This window comes from Pinus tabuliformis, chromosome 3_2 (assembly GCF_031772625.1).
Source record: "Pinus tabuliformis cultivar Carrire ecotype Pingquan chromosome 3_2, CPIR1, whole genome shotgun sequence".
NCBI lineage: Eukaryota > Viridiplantae > Streptophyta > Pinopsida > Pinales > Pinaceae > Pinus > Pinus tabuliformis.
In genome coordinates, this window is record NC_142302.1 from 817724695 (window position 1) to 817739923 (window position 15229).

The 15229-nt window shown below is 36.4% G+C and overlaps 1 protein-coding gene and 1 pseudogene across 1 annotated transcript; one reads left to right on the top strand and one right to left on the bottom strand.

The window, feature by feature from the left end:
- Positions 1–6850: 6850 nt before the first annotated feature.
- On the bottom strand, positions 6851–13350 carry LOC149183154 (uncharacterized). The gene is made up of 2 exons (XM_089414851.1): positions 13231–13350; positions 6851–7579 (listed from the first exon to the last, which is right to left on the bottom strand). The coding sequence occupies exons 1-2, from the start codon at positions 13348–13350 to the stop codon at positions 6851–6853; spliced, it is 849 nt and encodes a 282-aa protein (XP_089270977.1).
- Positions 13351–13760: 410 nt separating this feature from the next.
- On the top strand, positions 13761–14592 carry LOC149183155 (pathogenesis-related 5 protein Cup a 3 pseudogene; annotated as a pseudogene).
- Positions 14593–15229: the final 637 nt, after the last annotated feature.

Genomic DNA, 15229 nt, shown 5'->3' on the forward strand with positions numbered 1-15229 from the left:
CAACCTCAAGATCAAGGGAAATACCCCCTATCCTATCCTCCTGATCGAAGCTGGCCTCTCCCCTATTGAAAGCAGGGTTATGTTTAAATATCTAATGTATAAGAAGAAGCTTTACAACATGGAATCCAAGAGGCTTCCTAAAATTGCTTCTAACTTTAGTCAAAACCCACACCTTTCCCTTAAACGTGGGTGGCATAAAGATGCTCAGTCTTGGCTTAGCCACTGGGGGATAAATGAGGAGATCATCCTCGGAAGCATGGATAGTGTCAAAGATACTATCACCTCCAAATTTAAGGATAAGTTATGGGATGATAAAGAGTTGGAGGGTAAAAGGAAGCTAAGATATTATAAGGAGGTGATCAACCCCACCCTTGAGAACCAGAATTATCTTTCTATTTTGACTAGCTCGAAGAAAAAGATGAACATCGCTAAGATTAGAACTAACTCTCATGAACTTCAGAGTGAAACCGGGTGGTGGTCTACTCCCAAGACTCCCTGGGATGATAGAATTTGTCAGCTTTGTGATACTAAGAAAGTGGAGGATGAAAAACACTTTCTTTTAGATTGTCCAACCCTTACTCACATCCGCTCTCATTTCTCTAACATTTGTCACACTTCCAATCTTCTTGACTTAGTCAACCCAACTATAGTGATCTTGGTGTGCTTCTTTCCCTTCTTTTTTAGCATAGAAATAAGATTCTAAAGAATTACAATTAGATTCTCTTTCTTAAAATTTGATAGACCATATTAGTCTTAATAAACGTTAATCATCATCGTCATTAAACATTTTTATATAAACTCTAAAATTAATATTAATATACTAAAAAATTAAACATATACTAAAAAATAACTTATACATAAAATTTATAATTAAAAATTTGAAATTCTAAATATATTTCAATTTTTAAACCATCAAAACCAAAACCAAAAACTTCTACAATAATCCTAAAAGTATGAATATAATTTATTTTTGAACATTTATATTATACCTTTATGGAACCATGTGAGGAAAAAAATTAATAATAATCTTACAAACTAGGATGTAATCAAACATATCAAAATTATGAATTCATAATTAATGAATAATTTTGCGTTTGGTCGAAAAAAACATAATTTATATCCTACATTTTTTAAAATATATATCATGAAACTTTTCATTTATTTTATGAATTTTTTTAATTATAATATATTTATTATTATTATTTAAATATTAATTATTACTTTTTAAAATATAAAAAAATTGATGCTTATCTAATTGAAATTTCTAACTCAGATTATAAACTCTAATGTATATTAAGTGTAACAACCTGTAAGCCACACTTAACATGAATCTTAGGTTTTAATGGAGGTTCTAAGCATCCCCATATTGGAACCTATCCATTTAACCAAAACATATTATACCAATGTTTTATTAGGTATTTGAACCTATCAATTATTAATATAATATTATTTAATTTTATAAATGAATGTTAAGCATTATATTTTTATATTTTAGGCATCAATTTATTAATATTTTTATAAATGTAAATTAATATTTTTGACCTCGTGTCATGAAAAGATAAATATAATATTCTCTTTAAATGTGTGATGTGATTTTTTTTTTAAAATGCTAATAAAATATAATTACTAGCATTTTTTTGATACTGATTATATTTATTTTGCATTTAGATTTAATTAAAAAATTATCATGTTGAAAAGAATTGTTATTGCAGGTTTTTTTTTACATGTTTTTTTATCAAGATTACAGTGGTAATGGTAACACATAAGAATTTCAAAAATAGAATAAGAATTTCAAAAATAAAATATTAATTAGATTTTTTTTTAATTTTATTTTTATGAACCAAAAAATTAAAGGGAAATTCATTTTTCCTCAGATTGCATAGATAATTGATTCAACTCTCCTATGGTGTTTCTCCAAATACCCAAATTCAATATAAAAATCATGAAAATTAATTATTATATTAATATTGCTATTTCCTTTATTCATATTACGTCACACATTAAAATAATATTGATTTTCTCAATTATACTGTGTTATAATATAATAATTTAAATAAATATATACTTATTTCTATATTATTTTTTTATAATTATTAAGAATAAAAATTAAAAATAAAATAAATATTGCAATACCCTAATTTATTTCCGTTTAATTTTATTTATATGAATAGACTAATTTAAAATAGGTTTAAAACAAAAGTAGTCACATCCAATATTGCAATATCACACCAACCAGAACAACGTGCTATCAAATTGATTCACTCCTAGGTGAGTTAATAACAAGTAATCGCGGCAGTCTTAAATTAGCATCAACGTGCGAACAAATTGATTCATTCCTAGGTGAGTTAATAACAAGTAATCGCGGCAGTCTTAAATTAGCATCAGCCTTTATCTCTTTGATTCTAATGCACGAAAAGTATGTTGCTTTAATCTGCCGAGTGATCTGTCATTGGATAAATCTGGTAAAGGCAATGCCCATTTCGGTGTAATCAATTGGTAGTCAATTAAGAGCTTCTCGTCCGGCTGACACGCTCTATCCATTTGCCATTAACCCAGCCCATGTTCTGGTTCATAAAAATCCCCGGGATATTCGGAACAATTTCGTTCTTGTTAACCAACCTCGGAACATTCATACCAATCTCCGCCATGTCTCATCTCCATTCAGGTTGACCTCAGCAATGACGGTGTAATTACGGAAAACGTGTCGGAGAGCTGGAGAAGAGAAAAACGACCACCACGACACTGCTTTTTGAAAACGTAGAATAGATAATTAATTCCTAAGGTCGTACTATTTAAAAATCTGGTTTGTCTCCGGAAGGAAAGTATGTCGGCCGAGTAAGACACACCAAAAATGGTCAATGGTGTCAGAAGCGACCGGTCAGTAAACGCGTGAATCGTCCCGGGTCTTGTAGGCTATTACTTGTTGCTGTGGACACATTATGGACGCTCTCATACTTTGGCTTTTGCTACTGAAAGTTTGAGTCACAACCATGACCAGAGCACAGGGAGTTTCGCTCGCGTTCATGTCCGCATTATTCATCAGCGTTATACAGGGTACTGACTGCAGTCATAGTTTAGTTTAGTTTCCTTTTCGCGCCCCGAGGGTTACGTTTATAACTGCATTCATGATGCTTTGCAGGGGCGGGGGGTGCGATCTTCGAGATCCAGAACAACTGCCCATTCACGGTTTGGGCAGCCGGTGATGCACAGAGGGCAGTCGCGGAGGATTGAAGTCGCGTCGGATACAGCAATCGGCAGGTTTAGGAGGCGACCGGGTTGTACCTTTGACGACAACGGCCGCGGCAGCTGCGTTACTGGGGACTGTTGGGGTCTGCTAAACTGTCAAGGCGCCGGAAAGCCCCCTGCGAAGATGGTCGAGTACTCCCTCATTGAAGTTGAGGGCAACCACGTCTTTTATCACTTCTCTGTCGTCGATGGCTTCAACTTGCCAATGTCGATCAAACCCTCTTTGTGGAGAGTATTTGTCTCGTATGTTCCATGAGAAGGTTGAATAAACCACCACACTGTAATTGTGGTGAGGATCTTTATTTATAATTAAAGAGAGATAATTACATACTAATTTCATATCAATTAGCAGAGAAATTTACATAATTTACTCCTAGAATTAAGGGACAGTGCTGTCATGAATGTCAGGCCTTAATTTCTGTATGGCAGGCCTTTGATGACGGCAAATTATCCTCAACACCCCCCGCAAGCTGAGCGTCGGATTGGAATGAACGTGAAGCTTGGATCGGAAAAATTCAAAAAGGGGTCGAGGAACACTTTTTGTGAAGATGTCAGCAACCTGTAGATGAGAGGGCACATATTGCATGTGAAGTTTGCCAGCGACAACAAGTTCGCGAAGAAAATGATAGTCTAATGCAACATGCTTGGCTCGCTTGTGAGAAACTGGATTGGAGCTCAAAAAAATAGCACTCTTGTTGTCGCATAAGAGAAGAGGCCGTTGTGGAATGAGAACCTGGAGGTCACGAAGGAGATGCGTAAGCCAAATAAGTTCGGCAGCAGTGTTTGCAAGAGCACGATATTCAGATTCACAACTGGAACGAGATACAGTAGGTTGCTTCTTAGCACTCCAAGAGACCAAATTGTCACCAAGATAAATAGAGTAGCCAGAGGTAGAGCAACGAGTGTCTGGACAACCTGCCCAGTCAGCATCAAAGTAAGCAACTAGAGCACCAGGAGTAGCAGATGAGCGAAAAGTAAGGCCAAAATGGAGGGTGCCCTTGACATAGCGAAGAATACGCTTAACAGCAAGAAAGTGATCTTCAGTTGGAGCATGCAAAAATTGACTAACAGAGTTGACAGCATGAGCAATGTCTGGGCGCGTGATGGTCAAGTATTGTAGTGCTCCAACGAGAGACCTGTAAAGAGTGAGATCAGAAAATAGAGGGCCATCAGCAGACAAGTGTTGGGAGACAACCATGGGAGTATGGATAGGTTTACTGTCAAGTAACTGAGCGCGAGTAAGAATATCCCATGCATATTTCAGCTGACTGAGAAAGAGACCATGTGCAGTTGGCGAAGCTTCAAGGCCAAGAAAGTAACCGAGAGGACCCAAATCTTTAGTGGCGAACACAGAATTGAGTTTACAAATAAAGCTGTCAAGAAGAGAGGTGTTGTTGCCAGTAACAATAATGTCATCAACATAAAGAAGAAAATAGATAATGCCAGATTGCTTATGAAAGACAAATAGAGAAGGGTCAACACGGCTGCAATAGAAATCAAGTTGAATAAGAAAAGAGCTGAAGTGCTGGAACCAAGCACGAGGAGCTTGCTTGAGACCATAGAGAGCTTTCCTTAACAGACAGACATGATTAGGAAAGCGAGGATCAATGTACCCAGGCGGCTGTTCCATATAAACATTTTCAGTGAGAGTGCCATTGAGGAACGCATTCTTGACGTTAAGTTAACGAATAGGCCACTTGTTGGTAATAGCAAGAGAAAGCACAACACGGACGGTAGTGGCCTTGATAACAGGACTAAGGGTGTCGGTGTAATCAAGACCAGGTACCTAGGTATATCCTTTGGCAACAAGGTGAGCTTTGAATCACTCAATGGATCCATCAGGAAGGTATTTGGTCCAGAACACCCATTTGGAGCCCACAATATTAGTGTTTGCGGGTCGAGGAACCAAAATCCAGGTGCGATTATTGTGCAGAGCGTGAACTTCTTCATCCATGGCAGCAAGCCAGGCATGATTCTTAGCAGCAGATTTGAATCCTTTAGGTTCAGTGGAGGCAAGAAGAGCAGAAAGAAGTCCAGATGAGCCCAAGACACCAAGGTTTGCTGGATGATGAGTTTTGAAAATACTAGCTTTAGCTCGTGTGATCATAGGGTGAGAGCCTAGCGAAATTGTTGGCGTAGGAACATGAGGAGCGGTCCATGCCTCAGTGGGAGGTGGACTAGAAGCTGGTGCTGATGAAGAGGGACCTGCAAAGGAATCAGTAGCCTGCAAGGGTTCTTCCACTGGATCAGTACAGATAGCACATGGGTTAAATCCGGATTGAGTAATATGCGGAGAATGTGGTGCAGGGGATGACGGAGGAGGGTCAGTATGTAAAATACGAGGTTCCAGAAAGTGGGAAAATTGTAGAGAAGAAAGGGGCTGAGCATGAGAGGTATCGATGAAAGGGAAATGATTTTCATCAAATTGAGCATGTCGGGTGATATAGAGCCGAGAGGTGACGGGGTCAAGGCAACGAAACCCTTTATAAGAGGGACTGTAACCCAAAAAAATGCAGGGAATGCTGCGTGGGGAAAATTTGTTAGGCATATAAGCACGTAAACAAGGATAAACACGACAACCAAAGGGATGGAAATTTTCATAATTTGGAGAAGAACCATATAAAAGTTCAAACGGTGACTTACCTCCAAGAAGCGGTGTTGGCAACCGATTGATGATGTAAGCTGCAGTGCTAAAAGCGTCAACCCAGAAGCGAGGAGAAAGGTGAGAGTGAAAAAGAAGGGCTAGGCCAGTCTCGGTTACGTGGCGGTGTTTGCATTCAGCACGACCATTTTGGGCGGGTGTATAGGGACAGGAAAGCTGATGGTGAATGTCGGCTGTACGAAGATGAGTTTGAAAGCTAGTGCTAGTGAATTCACCTCTGCCATCACTTTGAAAAATTATAATGCGAGCAGAATATTGAGTTTCCACAAATTTTTGAAATTGAGTGAAAACATTATAAAAGTCAGATTTGAATTTTAAACGATAAAGCCAAGTGAATCGTGAATAATCATCAATAAAAATAACATAATAGACAAACCCCAAATTGGATTTGACGGGGGAAGGGCCCCATAAGTCGCAATGAATAAGATCTAATACATGAGACGACCTATGTTCATTACGTGAATAAGGCAAGCGATGATTTTTCGCAAGTTGACAGGTACTACACAATGTGGGAGAGGGCGATGAAGATGTAAGATAAAGATGTCCTTGTTTATTTAAATGCGAAATAACAGAGTGATTTACATGTCCAAGGCGAGCATGCCATAAATCATAGGAAGCATGTAAAGATTTATTTTTAAGGACAGAAAAGAAAGCAGAGTTGCTACGCTCCAGCACATATAGGCCGCCATCTCTCTTACCGGTTGCTACCACCTTTCCCGTTTGAAGATTCTGAATAGAGAAATGATTATTAGTAAAAGTAACAGATAAGGGAAAATCAGAGGTTAATTTACTAATTGAGAGAAGATTTTTGGTGAGATGGGGAACAACCAAGACATCTAATAAATGAATATTTGGAGCAGGAGAGAGGGTACCAGTATGTGTGATGGGTAAGGAGGCACCGTTTCCCACAATTATAGAATCCTTACCATTGTACTGAGTGGACTAGTCCAAGTGAGATGGGTCATTAGACATATTGGCTGAAGCTCCAGTGTCCAAGAACCAATCAGAGACCACTGCATCATTGAGAGAACGGGAACTAGTGAAGGCTTTAGCAAGATGAGCAGTTGACTCATTGCGAACATACCTCTGATTGCAGCGACCAGCATGATGGCCATCAAGTCGACAGATTTGGCAACGGAGAGGGCAACGTCCTGGACCAGAGGAATGACAACCATGATTTGCATAGTTACCACGATCACGATTTGTAGGGGTTTGGCCATGGAAGTTGTGGAAGGAGCTACGCTTGGTTGACCGTTCAAGACCACGACTGGCAGCTGTGAATGTCGCAGCAGGAGGAGAAGTGGGCTCAAGTGACTTTTGGAAAATCTCAAAGCTCTCAGCTTTGGAAACGAGGTCGAAAAAGCTGGGAAGAGACGTGAGCGCCATCTGCGCAGTGGAGAAGCTGGAGAAATCAGTGCTGAGGCCGCGGAGAAACCAGTGCACCTTATCAGTACCATCAACGGGCCGACTAATTTCATGAAGGTGATCGCAGAGGGCTTTGAACACACGAGCATAGTCGGCAACAGATTTGGTGCCACGTTTCATCAGTTGAAGTTCGTCCTTGAGATGGATTTTGCAGGCCTTCGAACGGTGGTCAAGTGTGGAGAAAGAAGACAGCTGCCATCCGAGAGCTATTGAGCTGTTGTTGACCTGTGTTCGGAGCTGATTGAGCTTGCAAGAACAAGGAGCATTCAATCTGAAGTTTAGGCAGTGGTTTGCAGCTTGTTCCTTGCTTCCTTCTGCCAGTTTTTTTGTTGTTCTATCCTTTCCTCCCCATGGCTACCGAAACCTCCCTTCTTCCTTTCAACACCTTAATTCATATGATCACCATTAAACTTTCCTCCACCAATTATCTCCTTTGGAAGAGTCAACTTCTTCCTCTTCTTGAGAGTCAGAATTTGTTGGGTTATGTTGATGGCACCATCGTACCTCCCCCTCAGTTTAATCCTGCTACTTCTCAGACACCCAATGACAAGCACCTAGAGTGGAAATCTATAGATCAACGTCTTCTCTGCCTTCTTCGTTCCTCCCTCACCAAGGAAGCCCTGACAGAGGTTGTTGGCCTCTCTACTGCACGTGAGGTATGGCTTGCTCTGATACCATGAGAGGGTTGAATAAACCACCACACTGTAATTGTGGTGAGGATCTTTGTTTATAATTAAAGAGAGATAATTACATACTAATTTCATATCAATTAGCAGAGAAATTTACATAATTTACTCCTAGAATTAAGGGACAGTGCTGTCATGAATGCTAGGCCTTAATTTTTGTATGGTAGGCCTTTGATGACGGCAAATTATCCGCAACACAGTCCAGTCTCCCTAGTGAGGGATTGAAAAATAAATTTTTCCTCTCGATGTAATCTCGAATCTTTGGAGTTAATGAAATTCACCTTACAAATAAAAAACTTTTTAGAATTTTAGAATTAAATATTTTATTTCTTTAATTTTTACTATAAACAATAACTTTTTAGAATTTTGGGGATAGAAATTTTATTTTAAAAAGAGGATAAATAATTATTTTATTTTAAAGTGGTGAGTAATCAATTAATATTTTTTTTTTTTCAAAATTTTGAATTTTTTTACATAATTTTGCTTTTAGAGAGAGTTTCCTTTTAACAACGTTAATTAAGATATTATAAAATATTAATTTCTTTTTTTGGTTGGCTTGCCATATGAGGATTTGAACTTTGAATCAAATAATTTATATAGTACATAACACAGCTATCCTAACTATGCCACGTGAATTAAAAGTTAATTTTTTTATAACAATGCCAATGTTTCTTTATTCTTCTTCTTTTGTCGTTTTTTATTTTTATTTTTTTGGGTAATTTTACCAGCCACAATATCTAATATTTTATATTTATTTATTTGTTTATTATATTGTAAATGTCCAATTATATTCATGAGTTAAATGTTCATATGAATGGACCTCGTCTAAAAATTGATTATTAAAAGAAATTTCATTATAGTGAAGTTCTAGATTTTATTATTATTATTTTCATTATGTAGCCATACATATATATAATATGGTTTATGAAAAAATAATATATTTTATAATTGCTTAAAAATGCCTATTATTATTATTATAAATTTATAAAATAATTAACTTATAAAAATAGAATAATAATGAAAACTTATTTTTATTTATATTTTTTAAATATATATATTTAATATTAAATATAATTAAATAAAAAAATAGACTTACTTACTCTACACTCTAGTTTATACAAAGTCCTCTTTAAAAAGAAAAAGTAGTCTTATATTAATAAGAGACAAGAGCATCTTTTTCACCTCTCTAAAGTTGCACCCAAAAAATTTGGCAGAATGAGCTTGTTCATAAATCTAAAGATAATCATTCTATCCCCTTAGAAAAGTGGGAAATCTATCTTAAGAAGTTGTATGACTCCCCAGACACCATGGACAACATCGTTAGCACTCCTATTAAGGAAGATATCTTTTCTCTTGAGGACGTTGAGTCTGGGATTAATAAGCTTGCTAGGGGGCAAGCTAAAGACATTGAAGGATACCAAGATGAGATCTTAAAGCTGGGAAGATCTATCCTCATTCCTTATCTTCATAAGCTTCTCACTTTGGATGTAAAGCATGGCTTCCCTAAGCCTTGGACACACAACCTTATTGTGTCTATCTTAAAAAATGGGGACAAAACCATTCCCGCTAATTAAAGAACCATTATGATTAGCCGTGTCTTAGCTAAGATTTATGGTCTTATTTTGGAAAATAAGATTAGCCATTGGATTGAAATCCACGGTAAAAGAGCTAAATGGCAAGCTGGATTTAGGAGATACCACTCGACTATCGACCATCTCGTCACTCTCAGGATCATTGCCGAGGAATGTCGCAAGAGTAAAGCTGATCTATTTTGTTTCTTTGTGGACTTTAGAAAATCCTTTGACATTGTTCCTCAGGATAAGCTTTGGAAAAGGCTTGATGAGATCATGATTCCTCCTAAGTTGAAGATTGTTGTGATTAGCCTCCACGAGACAGTTGTTGCCAAGATTAAAACCACTGAAGGGTGGTCTAAAGACATTAAATACAATATCGGGGTTAAGCAAGGGTGTCACCTCTCCCCTAACCTTTTTGGTATTACATCGATAAGTTAGAGGAGTCTCTAGAAATCGTGGGTGCAAAGGAACTGAGCTCACTGGTATTACCATCACTCTTCTCCTCTATGCCGATGATATCGTTCTTATTTCTAGAAGCCATGAGGACTTGGACAAGCAGCTTAAAGCTCTTCGTGACTATTGCTCCAAGATGGGTATGACGGTTAATAGCGACAAGACTAAAATCATGATAATTAAATCGAAAAATATCACCCATGGAAATTTCATCTATGATGACAATTGCTTGGAACAAGTCTCTTCTTATAAATATTTGGGTATTGACATCCCTTATCAGCTTAACTGGAACTACAACATTGAGAAAAGGATTATTGGAGGTTGGAAAGCTTATTATGCGCTTGAAAACAATTGTAAGGTTGTCAATCTTTGTATTTGGAGTAAAAAAATGTTCCTCTTTGAGACCCTCATCACCCCTATTGTCCTATATGGTTGTGAAGTCTAGGGTTGCAGTATATCGAGAGAGTCTTGGAGAAAGATTGAGATGATCCAAAAGAAATTCATAACCTACAACCTCAAGATCAAGGGAAATACCCACTATCCTATCCTCCTGATCGAAGCTGGCCTCTCCCCTATTAAAAGAAGGGTTATGTTTAAATATCTAATGTATAAGAAGAAACTTTACAACATGGAATCCAAGAGGCCTCCTCAAATTGCTTCTAACTTTAGTCAAAACCCACACCTTTGCCTTAAATGTGGGTGGCATAAAGATGCCCAGTCCTGGCTTAGCCCTTGGGGGATAAATGAGGAGATCATCCTCAGAAGCACGGATAGTGTCAAAGATACTATCACCTCCAAATTTAAGGATAATTTATGGGATGATAAAGAGCTGGAGGGTAAAAGGAAGCTAAGGTATTATAAGGAGGTGATCAACCCCACCCTAGAGAACCAGAATTATCTTTCTATTTTGACCAGCTCGAAGAAAAAGATTAAAATCGCTAAGATTAGAACTAACTCTCATGAACTTCAGAGTGAAACCGGGTGGTGGTCTACTCCCAAGATTCCCTGGGATTTTGTCAGCTTTGTGATACTAAGAAAGTGGAGGATGAAAAACACTTTCTTTTAGATTGTCCAGCCCTTACTCACATCTGCTCTCATTTCTCTAACATTTGTCACACTTCCAATCTTCTTGACTTACTTAGTCAACCCAACTATAGTGATCTTGGTGTGCTTCTTTCCCTTCTTTTTGAGTAGAGAAATAAGATTCTAAAGAATTACAATTAGATTCTCCTTCTTAAAATCTGATAGACCATATTGATTTTAATAAACGTTAATCATCATCATCATTAAACATTTTTATGTAAACTCTAAAATTAATATTAATATACTAAAAAATTAAACATATACTAAGAAAATGACATGTACATAAAATTTATAATTTAAAATTCTAAATATATTTCAATATCATTTGTACCATTTACAAAATGAATTTTGTTTTTTTTAAACCATCAAAACCAAAACCAAAAACTTTTATTCTAAATATATTTCAATATCATTTATACCATTTAAAAAATGAATTTTGTTTTTTTTAAACCATCAAAACCAAAACCAAAAACTTTTAGGATAATCGTAAAATTATGAATATAATTTATTTTTGAACATTTATATTATACCTTTATGGAACCATGTGAGGAAAAAAATTAATAATAATCTTACAAACTAGGATGTAATCAAACATATCAAAATTATAAATTTATAAATAATGAATAATTTTGGGTTTAGTCAGAAAAAAAATATAATTTATATTCTAAATTTTTTAAAATATATATCATGAAACTTTACTTTTATTTTATGAATTTCTTTAATTATAATATATTTATTATTGTTATTTAAATATTAATTATTATTATTTAGATATTAATTATTATTTTTTAAAATATAAAAAAATTGATAATTCTTATTTAATTGAAATTTCTAACTCAGATTATAAACTCTACTGTATATTAAGTGTAACAACCCGTAAGCCACAGTTAACATAAATCTTAGGTTTTAATGGAGGTTCTAAGCATCCCCATTATTGGAACCTATCCATTTAACCAAAACATATTATACCAATGTTTTATTAGGTATTTGAACGTATTAATTATTAATATAATATTATTTAATTTTATAAATGAAGGTTAAACCTTATATTTTTATATTTTACGCATCAAATTATTAATATTTTTATAAATGTAAATTAATATTTTGACTTCCTGTCATGAAAAGATAAATATAATATTCTCCTTGAATGTGTGATGTGATTTTTTTTTGAAAATGCCAATAAAATATAATTACTAACATTATTGGATACTGATTATGTTTATTTTGCATTTAGATTTAATTAAAAAATTATCATGTTGAAAAAAATTGTTATTGTAGGTTTTTTTTTTAACATGTTTTTTTATCCAGATTATAGTGGTAATGGTAACACATAAGAATTTCAAAAATAAAATAAGAATTTCGATCATTAAATTTTTATTTTAATTTTATTTGTATGAACCAAAAAATTAAAGAGAAGTTCCTTTTTCCTGAGATTGCCTAGATAATTGATTCAACTATCCTATGGTGTTTCTCCAAATACCCAAATTCAATATAAAAATCATGAAAATTAATTATTATATTAATATTGCTATTTCCTTTATTCATATTACGTCACACATAAAAATAATATTGATTTTCTCAATTATACTGTGTTATAATATAATAATTTAAATAAATATATACTTATTTCTATATTATTTTTTATAATTATTAATAATAAAAATTAAAAATAAAATAAATATTGCAATACCCTAATTTATTTCCGTTTAATTTTATTTATATGAATAAACTAATTTAAAATAGGTTTAAAACAAAAGTAGTCACATCCAATATTGCAATATCACACCAACCAGAACAACGTGCTATCAAATTGATTCACTCCTAGGTGAGTTAATAACAAGTAATCGCGGCAGTCTTAAATTAGCATCAACGTGCTATCAAATTGATTCATTCCTAGGTGAGTTAATAACAAGTAATCGAGGCAGTCTTAAATTAGCATCAGCCTTTATCTCTTTGATTCTAATGCACGGAAAGTATGTTGCTCTAATCTATTGAGTGATGTCTCATTGAATAAATGTGGTAAAGGCATGTGCATTTCGGTGCAATCAAATGGTAGTGTGAATTCTGATAGCCGTTTCAAAGAGCTTGTCGTCCGGCTGACACGCTCTATCCATTTGCCATTAATCCAGCCCATGTTCTGGTTCATAAAAATCCCAGGGATATTCGGAACAATTTCGTTCTTGTTAACCAACCTCGGAACATTCACACCAATCTCCGCCATGTCTCATCTCCATTCAGGATGTCCTTCAGGTTGACCTCAGCAATGTCTCATCTCCATTCAGGTTGACCTCAGCAATGACGGTGTAATTACGGAAAACGTGTCGGAGAGCTGGAGAAGAGAAAAACGACCACCACGACACCGTTTTTTGAAAACGTAGAATAGATAATTAATTCCTAAGGTCGTACTATTTAAAAATCTGGTTTTGTCTCCGGAAGGAAAGTATGTCTGCCGAGTAAGACACACCAAAAATGGTCAATGGTGTCAGAAGCGACTGGTCAGTAAACGCGTGAATCGTCCCGGGTCTTGTAGGCTATTACTTAGGCTATTACTTGTTGCTGTGGACACCTTATGGACGCTCTCATACTTTGGCTTTACTTTGGCTTTTGCTGCTGAAAGTTTGAGTCACAGCCATGACCAGAGCACAGGGAGTTTCGCTCGCGTTCATGTCCGCATTATTCATCAGCGTTATACAGGGTGCTGACTGCAGTCATAGTTTAGTTTAGTTTTCTTTTCGCGCCCCGAGGGTTACGTTTATAACTGCATTCATGATGCTTTGCAGGGGCGGGGGGTGCCATCTTCGAGATCCAGAACAACTGCCCATTCACGGTTTGGGCAGCCGGTGCAACACTAGGCGGTGGACAACGGCTGCACAGAGGGCAGTCGCGGAGGATTGAAGTCCCGTCGGATACAGCAATCGGCAGGTTTAGGAGGCGACCGGGTTGTACCTTTGACGACAACGGCCGCGGCAGCTGCGTTACTGGGGACTGTTGGGGTCTGCTAAACTGTCAAGGCGCCGGAAAGGCCCCTGCGACGATGGTCGAGTACTCCCTCATTGAAGTTGAAAGCAACCACGTCTTTTATCACATCTCTGTCGTCGATGGCTCCGACTCGCCAATGTCGATCAAGCCCAACAATTCTTCGTGCCACGCAGACGCCGACGCCTGTAGCAGCATAAGTGCCATCTGCCCCGCTGGATTGACGGTTTCCGGCGGATGCGAGAGCGCCTGCACTCTTTTTAATACATCGCAATATTGCTGTAGGGGGGAATATTGGAAAAATTGCACTGCGACTAATTATTCGAGGATTTTCAAGCGCCAATGCCCTCAGGCCTACACCTATCTAACGGACGGCGCCAAGGTCACCTTCAGTTGTTCCGGAAGCAATGACTTTACAGTCCTCTTCTGCGGGGACAATGCCACCTCTCTGCAAGGTCAGCTCTCTACCCACCGTGCGACCACTTGATTTATTTTGCATTCTCTATTCCACTGTGGGACCACTTGATTTATGTGTAGTAAAATGTATATTAATTGTTTTTGTTTATTAAGTTGTCTTAGGACCACTTGGTTTATGTGGAGTAAAATGTATATTAATTGTTTTTGTTTTGATTGGATTATCATTTTAATTTTTGGTATAAAAAATTGTTACTTAGGCGTATTTAAGTTATGAAAATCATTTAAGGACTTGGTTTAGGTTACAATAGCTTTTAATATATTGAACATTTGAACTTATTACAAAATTTGTAATTAGTTAATTATCTATTCATCAAAAGTATCTTATAGTAAACCCATCACCATCTATTTAAGGCTATAAACCCATCACCATCTATTTAAGGCTAATTTTTATGTGAAATTAAATTTTGCCCACTCAAGGCAAGAGCTTTATTTTCGCCCTTCAAACCAATTATATTTTAACATGTTCGGGGAAGTTTTGCAGAATTTTGGGCGAGTTTCCGTCTTTGATCAATGAATCCATCGCCTAAAAGCACTTTTGGCTCTTCTGAGTACTCTCTCTTCTACAAGAAAGATACGCCCATGGGAGTGAAGATTGCCTTTCTAATCTCTTTCTCTCCTCTCATATTCTCAAGGAGACCAACCTGCTC

Coding starts and splice junctions, on each gene's coding strand:
- LOC149183154 (XM_089414851.1), bottom strand. CDS start 13,350: ATGGCGGAGATTGGTGTGAATGTTCCGAGGTTGGTTAACAAGAACGAA. Junction 7,580..13,230: donor ATGGCAAATGGATAGAGCGT/GTCAGCCGGACG, acceptor TGTTCTTGCAAG/CTCAATCAGCTCCGAACACA.